Source organism: Pyxicephalus adspersus, chromosome 1 (assembly GCF_032062135.1).
Source record: "Pyxicephalus adspersus chromosome 1, UCB_Pads_2.0, whole genome shotgun sequence".
NCBI classification, from domain to species: domain Eukaryota; kingdom Metazoa; phylum Chordata; class Amphibia; order Anura; family Pyxicephalidae; genus Pyxicephalus; species Pyxicephalus adspersus.
In genome coordinates, this window is record NC_092858.1 from 99,945,996 (window position 1) to 99,959,479 (window position 13,484).

The 13,484-nt window shown below is 36.4% G+C and overlaps 1 protein-coding gene across 1 annotated transcript in view; it reads right to left on the bottom strand.

Moving 5' to 3' along the window:
* Positions 1 to 2,195: 2,195 nt before the first annotated feature.
* Positions 2,196 to 13,484, bottom strand: part of STX12 (syntaxin 12) — a 12,193-nt gene continuing 904 nt past the window's right edge. Inside the window, exons 2-9 of the mRNA XM_072420521.1 lie at positions 8,531 to 8,600; positions 8,285 to 8,384; positions 7,105 to 7,242; positions 6,421 to 6,464; positions 6,030 to 6,135; positions 5,658 to 5,730; positions 5,090 to 5,172; positions 2,196 to 2,441 (exon numbers count right to left, since the gene is read on the bottom strand). Of these exons, the coding sequence (XP_072276622.1) occupies positions 2,346 to 2,441; positions 5,090 to 5,172; positions 5,658 to 5,730; positions 6,030 to 6,135; positions 6,421 to 6,464; positions 7,105 to 7,242; positions 8,285 to 8,384; positions 8,531 to 8,600 (710 nt within the window). The 3' untranslated portion in view covers positions 2,196 to 2,345. The remainder of the gene's footprint in view (positions 2,442 to 5,089; positions 5,173 to 5,657; positions 5,731 to 6,029; positions 6,136 to 6,420; positions 6,465 to 7,104; positions 7,243 to 8,284; positions 8,385 to 8,530; positions 8,601 to 13,484) is intronic.

Genomic DNA, 13,484 nt, shown 5'->3' on the forward strand with positions numbered 1-13,484 from the left:
GGCTTAATGCGTTTGGGTTACACAGAGACCTGGACACTTGCAACCAAAAAAGCTGTAGGTCAGCAAATACTTTAACTCCTACTACCAGCATGCCCTAGTTTTGTAACATAGCAGTGTCAAGAACATGGTTATTAGGACAGAGGGATGGAAACTTTTGGGACATCCAAAAGAAATCCAACTTATATGGGACCTAACTGGCCTAAAAAAAAAAGCCATCAGAAATTGGGGGACTGTTTTCAGCTCAAAGAGCCTCCTGAAGGACTTTATGCCTAAAGCTAGCATCAAAAATAGCAGAATGGTCGGTCCCCCTAGAGAACGGGTGGAAGCCCTGCAGATCTGGGAGTGAGCCTGTCAAGTGAGCCTTGTGAAAAAGGGGGGAACCTGAGGCCATACACCTAAACAATGGTCTATCAAATGCTAGACATACACTGTTGGGGCCCTATTTATAAAACAAGGAATCTGACATTCCCTCAAAGATTTCTCAGTAGGAAAATTCTAGGTCCATGTGTTTCAATGGTGGTAATTGATTCCCACCAGAGAATCCCTGAGGGAATTTTAGTTTTCCTGTTTCAAAAATAGAGCTCTTGGTGTTATTTTTGATCAAAATTACAATCAAATTAATTAACATATTATTTACTTGTTTGATAGAAATTAATGCATGCCATACTGAAAGGTATCACCACACATTGCATGAATTTTTAAAACTGAAGTGAGAGGAATGGTCTTTATCTGCAGCCAAATTCCAGAGCACTGTATTCTATGCAAGTTCACAAATGTTTTTTTGTTACCTATCAATTTTAAGTTTAGGCTTTCCAACAAAATTCTGTTGGGATTTAAAATGAACCTGTGTATTGTCAATGCCTACACTTGTGTGTACACCCATGTGGCAGTGTTGGCATCTGAGCTACCAATTACCAGAACTAGCACTCTAATGTGCTCCTTATATCCAGAAGCACCAGGTATTTTCTTTTTCCCATTCACCACCAGAACCTGATGGGGGCCTTGCTTCTCAGTAAACCTGTGTTTTGCCCGATTTGTCCAAAGCACAGTTTTAAATTGAACCTCCTAGAATAAAAATATGGAAGAGATTGTTGTCTTGTTTTTGAAGCAATTGCAGTTCTCCTATCTATCCTAACTGATATTTATACTCTATAAATAAATATAAATAGTACACAATAACAGGAAAACGTGTAGTCCAAAACACTTTTTTTATATTACTGCATAATGCTCCACAACCAAAATGTCCACACGTAACAATGTGAGCTAAAAGAGTAATGTATGTGGGGGTTGAACATTTTCCTATGTATCTCCAGTCAATCTATTTGCACTCAATTCACTTATTAAAAATAATAGATATAATGAAATAAAGACAACTCAAGAACAGTACTTTGTGTTTTACTTCATTTTGCAAATTCTGACTTCTATACACATACTAGTTTTTTTCCAAAGGGTCATTTCAAGAGGATTCAACTTTAAAAAGTATAAAGAAAGATGAGGGAAAATATATACAGGTTATGACATATTAGTAGTTCTACACATAACACAGGCCATAAGAATAATTACTTGTCCCCAGTGATATAAAATATGAAGATATTCTAACTGCTAACACACTCAGTAATATTTGCAACACAGAAATGCACAAAAATTTAGTAATGTCTTTTATATACACACACAATAGATCTTATTTTTCAAAGTGTCTGAAGGAAAAACTCTGTTGCCCACAGCAACCAAAAAGAACAGTTCTTTCTTCACATTTATCTCTAAAGCCTTCTGTGTAGGCAAGCACAAACTAAAGGTATAATTTACAGGTTAACTTTAGTAAATAGACAAGACATTATCTACAATAAGCCTTATTTAAGAACATAGTGCAAAAAGCAATGATATGCAGTCATGTATAGTAACCAATCAAACATAAGCATTTAGCAGAGTAATGATTGGCTGTTATTCCTCACCACTGTTTGCACAGTGCTTTTAAAAAAGCTGAATGTGTTAAAGGTCTGGACCACAGCACACAGGAACACAGTAGTTGAATGGCAGTGACCAGCAAGTCTCATAGAATGAATGGCTAAAGGTACTATTGGCCTGACTATAAGGTCAACTGCATAGTAAATATGTTAGTGTTTTGTTTTCAGGCTTGTTGTTATATGTTCACAGTCTGTGCAGCTACCGTAATTTTCTATGCAGACTCCTACATCTCCTTTCTGTGTGCTCTCAGAATACTGTCCCTTTCACATTTATGGTTGGTGATTTTTTTATAATTTGTGCACAGCAGAATCTCAATATATACAAAAAGGTGAGAGACATCAGGAGATTCAGATCTTCCATTATAGGCTTGTGTCCACAGATCAGGATTTCACAGAAAGCCAAATAATGATGCCCAGAATTATAACTACAGTAGCAAGGACGAGAACCAAGATACAAATCTTCTTGCGGGACTTTTTCTGAAGGGTAAGAAAAAAATACAGAGTTTAAAAGCAATTCAAGGCAACAAGAAAAATAAAGTAGTGAAAGGTAAACAAACATGAAATGTTTCCCAATTGGAACTTTACATAATCCTCTGAAACAAGCTTTAAATGTGTGATGGGGTGTGTTTGCTTGATGTAATAATTTGAGGTTTAAGTTAGATTTTTATAATGACACTTCTTATGATGATTTTTTTTAGTACTTTATTAGAGTTTTAAAGTAAATAAGCAAATTTACCAGTGCATAATATACAATCAGGAAAATAATTGTATAAGCTTGTGTACTGGATATAAAGATTGTTTAGTTCCAAACTTCCCATGTCTTTAGTTTTTGTTAATAAAGGTGTCCAAGAAAGAACACAAGTGGTCAGTAATATGTGCTCAGGTTTGTAATCTTCATGGCAAAAGCCATGGCATAGCAGCACACATAAATAGTGGATAGGAGGTAGGTTAAAGGACAGGAGATAAATGGTACAAAGGGTACACGCATTATTTCTTATCACTGACCATTTGAGTTATAGGTGGGGATCCCAGATGGAAGGGAATAACGTCAATATAGGATCCCAGGGTGACATTTTTTTTAGACCTTAGCATTTGTAACTGCAATTATGCTTGTGACATTTGTGTTTATAAAGTAGGTGTTCATCCTTTGCTCATCCTCATTAAAATGGTTAGCCTATTTCTTCCAAGCGCAAACTATTGTTTGGTGGCTAGAAACATACATGTATCTAGACAATACTTTAAACAGGGAGGGAATTTAAATTTGAGGAGGGCTAGTCATAAATATTTAGGGATTTGAGCTTGGATTAGAGGTGGCAGGAATTGAAATACTTTATGAAAAATCTACTGGGCGCTGGACAGGTCCACCAGGAATGCATAGCTTCCCAATCGCACTGCATCCCCTAAAACATTTGTGGGATAGGTAACACATACCGGTGGAAATTAATTTAGGGGACTATAGTTCATAGTAGCAAAAGTATGGCAGTCCAAAATTATGGGAGGATATATGTCTCCAGCTGAGAGTATGTAAAGGCAGAAAATTAAATTGCTTGCAAACTGTACTGTCAGCAACTTGCTAACTAGTGTGCATTTGAAAAACATAAATGGACAAAATATATTGTAGTAATACATGCTACCGGTGTTCTCCCTAGCCTCTGTTAGCTAGGTGCTGGGCAAAGCACTATTAAGTAGCCGCCCGGTTGTTATCAGAGAACTGCTTGGTAGCTAGGCTTTGTGTAGTGTAACAAAGGTGTCAACGGCCTGGAAGCCTTTTAGCCTTGCAGGTAGAGAATTAAAGAACAATACTATAATTTTTTGTTACTCTGTATCTTTACCATCCCTGTTCCTCTACAAGCAAACTATCACTGAAAGCTTGCTTTTAACTCCAGCCAAAACCTTTTTTGGAACAAGGAAGTATAGGTTTAAAAAGTGTGTCAAGTTAATGATAAAATGCATACTGACATCCTTTTGGCAAATTTAGAAAACCAGCACAGCAGTTTCATATAAACATTTTTGCCTTTTGCAAGAAAACAAATGTTATTGCATTCAACTACATGTGAAAGGACACAAATAGAGGCTTCATGTGGCATGCATGTAAGTATGTGTTGTCCATGTAAAGGTACTGTTGTAAATCTTGAATTTGTACGGCTACCCATTTATCTGCCTATTTTATTAGAAAAGAGTGTGGTGCATTAACAGGAACAGAGAAAAATGTTTTAATGTCTGGATTTGTAAAGCAGTTTTATGCAGCTGCATAGCAGATTCAGGCTTAGAATGGTAAAGTCATGCCTAAAACAAATGTATATGGTCCTTTGTGAATGGAGGCAGATAGAGTAAAAGGTAAGAACACCATTAGAATGGAGACTGATAGACCAATGTCATCAGTTGTATGCAAGTTTTTTTCACGCAAAGCTTTTTCCCCATCCATTAGCTACAATACGAGTCTAATTTTGGGAGGGATTATGCCCCTATACCTTTTATTCCCAATGCATTTTTTTGTGATTACATTTTACCTTTTTCTTTAACATAAAACCTTATTTACTACGCTATGTTCTCTGGTATTCTTTCACTTCTATTTTAGTTTGCCATCACTTGTATCAGTGGTCAGGCATGCTGTTATATCCCACAATGCAATCTGGATACTTCTGTCACAACGAAGCACAGCTCTTACTTGGAGAAGTCAAGACTTGCACAAGCATACTATATATGTCTATGTTTGGGAGCTCAAATAGCACAAGGTAGAGGATTTTTCACCACCAGTCATCAAAAAGTTGTGTCAGTTATTACTAAAATTTGTAACAATAGGTTCAATGTAAGGCCTAGTATACAGAAAAAGATCTGTAGCCAGCCCTGTTCTGGCCTCTATGATCATGGGGTTGAACTAGGGTGAACCAATAGACCAATGGGAGCTCTCAATTGGTTTATACACAACACATGTAATTTTTATTGACATTTACTAACATGTCCACTTGAACATAAATTGGTTGCTTTTGATCAGTTAACTCTTGAGGATATATTTTAAATCCAATCATTCAACTGAAATTCTATTGGGAGTGACATTCCACTTGTTTGAACTAGGACCAAGTACATATTTATGCTTTTGCACCCCAGATCCAACATCTACTTACCTGGTAATATGCTGCCCTCTGTAATTGTTCAGTTCCTCTTTCAACATGAACTTCGGCACTTTCAACATTGGCTTCTATGCTATCTGTAAGAGGTTATGTTGACATCAGTCATATATTGTTCTATGTGCCTAATACCATAACTTTATGCTTATCTGATAAACCCTAACAGACTATTCAAATTTCTTTTCATCCCTTCATTTTGCTTAGACAACATTAGCAACTTAGATATAATATAGCATGCTTAAATGAAGTGTATATCTTTTATTAAAAAAAAAATTGATAGTGAGGATAGGGGCTAAACTCCACCCACTCACACGTGGAATCAGGTGAAATTTCTCTTCACTTCCTGTCCTGGAAATACATCAAGGGCTATCTTAGAAAATTTTTAGTAGAACAAGTGTTTCCATTGGATGACACCCTCTATTCCTGTTCTAGTGACAAACTCTTCTATTCAGTTTTGGTGGCAGAGGTCACCAGGACAAGTAAAGAGGTACAATCTTTCTAGTGCTGACAGAGACTGGCATAAACAGTCCCAACATCTAATTCCCATTTAAAAAAAGATGCTTACCTATAATTTCTCCTTGATCATGTATCATTACTGCCAGGTCTTTAAAAATCTGATTGACATCAAGGATGTCTGCCTGTAACACAAATGACAAAAAAATTTAGTTAATAGTTTTTCACAGGTAAAATAAAATTTAAAGCAAAAATTTTATTCCTATTGTTTATGGTTTTATTTCAATCGCAGAATTATTGTTTTGCTTCTACAGGTTAATAAAATTATGACCTGCATTTGATCACAATTAATTTATTTTCTTTTTACCACAGTTCACACTAAACCTAAACATCAAGGGACGCAGCACCAGCAGATCAATAGAACTGATTTTTGTGATTGCATCACAAGAAAGCCACACACAAATCATTTAGTACAGTGCCCAACCTCTAATTTCTTGATTGCGCTTTCTCTTTCTTTTATAAGCTCCAGGTCTTGCTCTGTAATTCCAAGATCTTCTTCCTGGTCCTGCATCTGGTTCCAGTCCTCACTGCTTAAGACCAAAAATGAAAGAGTTGGAGTTTAGAAAAGTAGGGGAATCAATGGGTATAGTTCAGTATATGGGGTGAATCTCTGTATGTGGGTCCATGTTTTTAATCCTTCACCAATTTTCACTTAAGCACATCAGTAAAGCTGCACAAGATGCCACAATTGTCCTGGCAAACATTTTTTTCTGGCAAATAGGTTCACAAACATATAATGTAAAGAATTATTCATATACCTTACAATTGGATGAAAAATAACATGAATGAATTTTTTTTTTCAAATTGCTACTTACTTGTCAAATGAAACAAGCTGCTCTTCCTTCTGCCTTTCATCTCCCTGAAAGATTTAATATATGAAAAACATTAAAAATATTTTATTGTAACAAATTAAGAGCAATTCTGTCCAAAACATTTTTTGGACAGAATGCTTGTGAAAGGAAACTTTTTGAAAATATGGTGTACATTATCCATTATGTATACCCATTATGTATACCCCAGACAGCTACGTGTTTACAAATCTGCTAAACAATACAAATTAACTTGCAATCATGGTAGACAAGATTTCCCCGGATCCTCAACCCCACTTCCAAAGCCTTGTCACTGCCTCTCCTATCAGGGCAAAATTCCATGTAACTTGCTTCATGCACCCCATCAGTCTCTTTGGTCTTACTACACTGGTTTCATCTTGGGTGATGCTAGGAATGCAGCATCTTCTGGGAAAACCCAAAACCTGGGACTGAATATATCCTAGGCAGTAAGATCTTTCCTTGGTTTTGAGACAGAGTTTCTTAGAAACGGGCATGACCTGTAATCATGATTACTACAATCCTTGCAAATCATACAATAATTACTTTTTTTGTCCACTTAATATAACTGAGATTTAAAGTGAACCTTTTCTCTACTACTACCTCTGCCCACCTTAAAGCCCCCTGGATCAATGGGAACACCTATTAGTCATGGACGGTTGTAATACATACCAACTGACGTGATCCAGCTCTTGCTCGAGCAACCATCTCCTTTTCCTTCTCAGACACCTGTCTTTGGACAGCTTGGAAACGATTAAGTGCAGTGGAGAAATCATTCATAAGACGCTCTTTCTGCAGCTTTTGCTGACGCTGCAAGATGAAAATAGGAGAGACATTACTGTAGAACCTTTGTGCTCTAAACACACATTTCTGTGAGGTAAGCACACTGAAAAAGCTTCAGGTGAAGCTGTAGCCTACATTAAAATGTGCCAACGGCGCTGTGAACATACATTGCAGCTCCTCTAAAAGTTTTAATGCTTGGTTGTGGCTTGTGACCTATAGCAAAAAGCAGCTGAGGAACATTCTTAGAAACAAAATATTATTATTTTGTACCTCCAACTTTAAATTCCGCTGCTTTATGATCCTATGAATAATTGTTTTTTAAAACTTTTTCCAGGGTTCATTGAGTGGATCTGAACTGAAAGTTACGCTATGTTATAAGAACATGTAGAATAGTTAATTGAGCCCAAGAAGTACACCGAAAAGTCTAACTTGTTTTGAAATATTCATGAAGAATAGTAGTGTATTTGGCACTGGCATTTGAGTGTACTTCCATGTTCATACTGTATATCTATAGTGTGAGAGGCCCCCCTGCCTTTGTTAAAGTGTTGCAAGATTTGGAATGAGATTTGATGATGTCACTCCTGTTCTCTGCACGGTTTTCTTTGCGGGAGGAAAAGCTGTGTTGGAGGTTCAGTGTAAGGTTTTTTGGTGTTTGCTTCTGATAACTAAATAGTCATTAAAGCACCAGTTACCACTGACATGAGGAAGCAAAAGCCCTGCTTCTTTTACAATGGCGCCTTTCATGTATAGCTACAGCACAGCACAAGGCATTCAAGTCAGAAACTAGGGAAAAGATCAGCTGCAGGGAGAACGCTGGCAACTAGTGATTCACCTTTTGACTTGTTAGCTTTTTTTAGGAATGGTTTTCACAGTCCAAGTTATTTATCAGCCTTTAAATAGTTAAAAGCATTTTTATGCCTTTGGGTGGTCATAAGAAATCAGTTTTATCCTTACAAAAAAAAAACAAAAAAAAAACAGTGGTTAACTATTTGAGACAAATTGATGTTTTGAGAAAATGGTGAACAGGTATTATTTACCGATGTATCTTCCTGTATTTAAAAAAAATTACCTGCTCATTAGGAGACAGCGGAGCAGGAACCAAGGCCAGATCCTTCAAGTAAGCATTTGTTTCCTTAGCCAAGACATTAGTGGAATGTTGAATCTGCTCGCTGCATCAAATAAATGACAAAAAATTAAGTTAACTTTAAGGCAAAATAATAAGGAAACACAAAAATAGGACAATACCAAAGACGGATCAGATGGACAAGAATATCACAAAAATAGGCACAAGCAACATGAAGCACATTTGACTTACAGGTTCTGCTGGAGTTTACTAGAATCAACACTGGTTCCCAGCTGATTTAATAGGGTCTGAATCTGAGCAGCTAAACAAAGGAAAAAAAAACTATTAAAAGCTGAACAAAGAGAATTATTGAAAGAAGCAATGTTAAGCTGCATACACACTTCTAATAATTATCGTTGGAAACTAACGAGGAATGACCAATCGGCCGAAAATCGTTCACACAAAAGGTGGCCAACGGCGCTGAAGAATGAGGATTGTTGTTGGAAATGAATGACTGTCACGGCAGATCTGCTTGGCCGACCATCGTTTGCTATCTATCGTGTGTGTACGGTGGTTCAGTGATTGTGCAGGTTTCTGCAATACTTTCTCCTTTACATGTTACTCCCTGCATTGTTAAAACGATTGTATCCAGCGTGTGTACACTATTGGTGGATTATATTTGAACAATCATATCGTTACAGCACGTACAGAATTGTGCACATAACGATCGTTCAAATATATTCATGCATAATTGTTGATCGGTCGTAATCGTTCGGTTTCTAACGATAATTATTGGAAGTGCGTACCTAGCTTAAGGAAAAGTGCAGATCAATCTAGTTTTAGATTTGAAAAAACATAATGTCACCATCAATAATGGGTAATATGAACAAAGCTCACACAAATATACTTCACGGATCTATATGGGAGCTCATGGAGCTACAAATATACAGTTACCATACAACTGAAAATGTACATTACACAGTAGCCAGGCTGTAAACTTTTCTGGGACTTTCTAACAAAGGGACAGTACCTACTGTCAGTTATGTGTTTGTTTTCAGGCAGGAAAGACTTTTATTTCTGTCCCATACACAAAAAAGCAATTAAAGAATATCTTTCCTTCTTGAGGTAAATCCCCTCATGGACAATTTATAAAGGCAGCAAATGTTCCCACTGAAAAAAATCCTATTATCTATGGTTCTTTAAAAACCAGTGGTGTGGGTGGTGAGGTGTGGATCTTTTACAGGTGCAAAGCTTTTACTGTCAGTTTCCAGGGATTACTACTTACAAGGGCACCTGTCCTGGTACAAATTTTCAAATCGAGTTCTGACTTTACTAGCGTCATACAGGTTAGGAAATCATTAAATACGGAGTGATGCTTTTGCCTCATTCATAGCAATGAATAGAATATGCCTGACTTTAATCCAAATTATGACTGTAGCTTTTGTTAATCCACATTCAACTGGCATTTTAGTTATAGGTAATAATCAGGAATTGCCTCACTAGTTTTCAGCTTTATTTCCTCCTGTTAGAGCAGGAGTCCCATTCCACTAACTGGATTTGCCATTTAAAATTTACAGGGAGAAGGAAAACACCTTGTCATGGCTGCGGCAGGTAAGGCATTGTTTTGAAACTAAATTCAGAGGTCTTGTCCCAAACATTTTTGAATGATCAAAGACATTAGGGATGATTAGGATTGCAAGTGTCTACCAAACACTGGAATAACAACAGACTTAGAAAACCACTTTCAAAGACTTAGGACTACTTGCTCTCTCTGACACACACAAAGTCGTATTTACCTGACAGGCCAAGAAAAATCCAACAAGGTTATCTGATAGGGAAAGGCATTTTAAAAACACTGTGTAGGACATTAATCGTTTTCAAATGAAAAGAGCTTTGTAATACAAAGCTGTTCTCCTGCTCAATAACTGTGAAATCATAATTTAAACTCATGATCCTTAATTAGAGGCACAAGATGCCTTTCTCTTGCAAAAATTCCAACAATAACAGTGCTTTAACTAAAACTATAGTGGTAAATGCATTCCTAATACTTATTGTCTACAATATACCTACAATTATATTCAAAGCCCTAATTTACAGCACTGTCCCCCCTTTTAAGTTAAATAGCTCCCAGTGCCATTCACTCCCATTTCTGTGTGCAACAAGATTGGAGCTTTAAAGTTTTACTAAAGCCAAATGTTTTTCATCATCTTGGATAGTGAAAAGTTAGTGGGTATCTAAACTCAAGAACAAAGAAAATATATTGCAGCTTACCAGTCCTTAGATTGGATGGCTGCATTTATTTTTATTTTCTGGCTAAGATATTTTTCAGCAAGCTCAAAAATGATCTGTCATTGAACAAAAGCTGAACTAGAAAAGTAAAAACAATTGTATTTGTCTTCTGTCAACTACAGTCCCCACACCCTATATGTAATGGACCAGAGGAAGATATATTCGTCAATGGACAAATGGTAAATAATAGCGAACAGTCTACAATGTCATTACTCTGTTTCAGGTCTTATTTACTTATATTGGAACAAATCAAACTTTATTAGGTATATTATGTTATTTGATCTACATTCTACCCTTCTACTCTTTATATATGCATTTTTTTGCATATAGTGGGAAAGGACTAGAACAGCTGTTGAGTTTAGCAGGGCCAAAAACAGAAATAAATAAAAAAACAAACTTTCTTTACTTCCCTTCTGTCTGTGTTGATGTTGTCACTACGACTGTAAGATTAAATTACCTACCAGAGACTCGGATAGAATTTAAAAAAAAAAACGGGGGATCAAATCCTTTTCTACTCTTTCTGAAAAGAAAGATACAGCTAGATATACGCTTTAAGGGATGTGTAGTATGCATGCTTTTAAAAAAGTATATATTCTATATATGTGACCATTCCCAAATAAAGGATATAATTTACTTCCTCCACACACACACATTGATATATATATATCACGCAATCCAAAAGCCATGATCCAATTGTGTGAAAGTCTTCCCTGTTTTGGTTATGCCAATCCAAGGGTTGTCTCTGGCTGCCATTGAAGCCTATTGTGCTGTAATGTACAGCAATAGCTAGGACTGTTAAGACTTGAAGTGATGAATGTAAGAAAGAAATGGCGGCTGCAGCCTTGGAATCCGGTGATAATGCATCTGTGAAGGGGAAGGTGGAGTGAATTTAGCACTTATTTTTTAAACCAAGGCCACTGCTGTTCTTCAGTTGATAAGGCTATACTTCCTTCCATAATGCATTCCTTAACACTTCAGGAAATGTTTATTTCCCATATACCTGGAATAAAGTCTTTTCATTTACAATTGTGATTTACCAATTAAGTTACCCATTTTAAAACTAAATAGGTGTAGAATACTGTGTGAGTTGTACATGTCTGGGTCAGATGGACATTTTATAGTTCTTGCAGATAATTAGTAATAAACACATACTAGGGATGGTAATATTTGGTATTCTATGGTAGATTTGACATCTAGATCTCAACACCCCCTAACATAAAGCTGGCTAAATAATGGGCTAACACACAAACATGTATACCTAGACCTGAAAACATGCAGCCACAATGCAACTTAGATGATTATATAAAAACATTGCAGCTTGGATTTGGAAAAGGCTTATATATATAAAAAAAAAAAAATCACAAATCAGGCTTTAGCTTTTTCTGTGAAAGAAAACTTTTCATGGGATGTAAATGTAGGCTTCAATCTAAAAATGCCTGTTCCATGGCTGTAAAGCAGATCCTGTGCCTTTAGTATTTTCTGATTAACCCACATGAATAAGAACTCAGCATGTGAAGTCTGAACCTTGGTAATATTTTCTGACTCACTGACCTGGAACAAAAAGGAAGTCAGGAGTTCTGACTTAATTACAATTCTTATACTTCATTAGTTGGCATAAATGACTCAAAGTATTTCATCTAGAGACAGTCAGATAGCATTTGTACAAGATGGTCAGCAATGGCAGTTTTCTTTTTATCATATCAAAGATTCTGCAAACTCTTTACCTCCATAGAAGGGAATCTTTGGGTTATTCCTAAGAATGTCTTTATAACCTTACATGATAATAATACAGCTCACATTAATGACCTATCTGCACTGTGGAAACATACATGGGGAGATCTATACAAAGTATATGTGTCACTAAAGCAGGTCAGTTATTACTGCTGCATATAATGGCCGATAAAGCTGGGTGTGTCAATAGATTTATGACATGCTAATGGCTTGCAAATGGCTAAAGTACACCCGTGTGGCTTCTTTAAAGTTTGTAACTAACAATGTAACTAACATCTCCATACAATAATTATTCCAAAAACTGATTAGAGATCAAAAAGGTCTTTTAAAAAAAATACTTACAGTTCAATAATCCATAAAGTAGCTGAAACAACCCCCTCACCTAGACCCTGATTCTGCCATGGCATGTAAAACATCCTGATATATACCACTGTGCTAAAGTCATGATGGGATGATGATGGCCCAACGAAGATTGGAGGCAGAGATCCCTAATGTTTTTGAATTAGAGGTACTGACTATATCACCAATATCTAAATGTTATGTAAGATGATTGGTGGCTTAGCATGGACACAGGAGATGTGGATTCCAGGCATCACATAGAAGGTCAGTCTGACATTTGTTAAGAAACCCCTAGCAATATCTGAAGGAACCCTAAGGTTCTCTGTAATCCTAATTACTAAAAAATGATCAACATATACAAACACAAATATGTAGTTGGCATATCTAAAATAGCATTAGTTTTTAGTGTAAATCTTGTATTGGTGATTGAAGAGTCAGAACTCTGTGTAAAGTCTTACAGTCTGGATTCTGTGGTGGCCGACCAATGTGTGAAAATGACGCCTAATGCTCGGTCACAATTTAATGGATCCTGGCATTGTCATCTTAGAATATACTCAGGCCAATAGGAAAAAAAATCATTGATAAAAAAAAAAAACTGATCATTAAATATATTACATTGCTGAACCTAGGTCTGACCAACATAAGCAACCCTAGGTCATAACACAGCTCCCACAGGTTTGGGGACTCTTCTTTGGCCAGGCAATGTGTGTATATAAAACAGACACACAAGGCAAGGACTCCATGGTTCCTAAATCCTTTTTTCCCCTTTATTTTAACCATCTACAATGAACTTCTATATTAGGACATAGACTTTTCATGCATTTAGTAAAGAGATCACTGGACTACT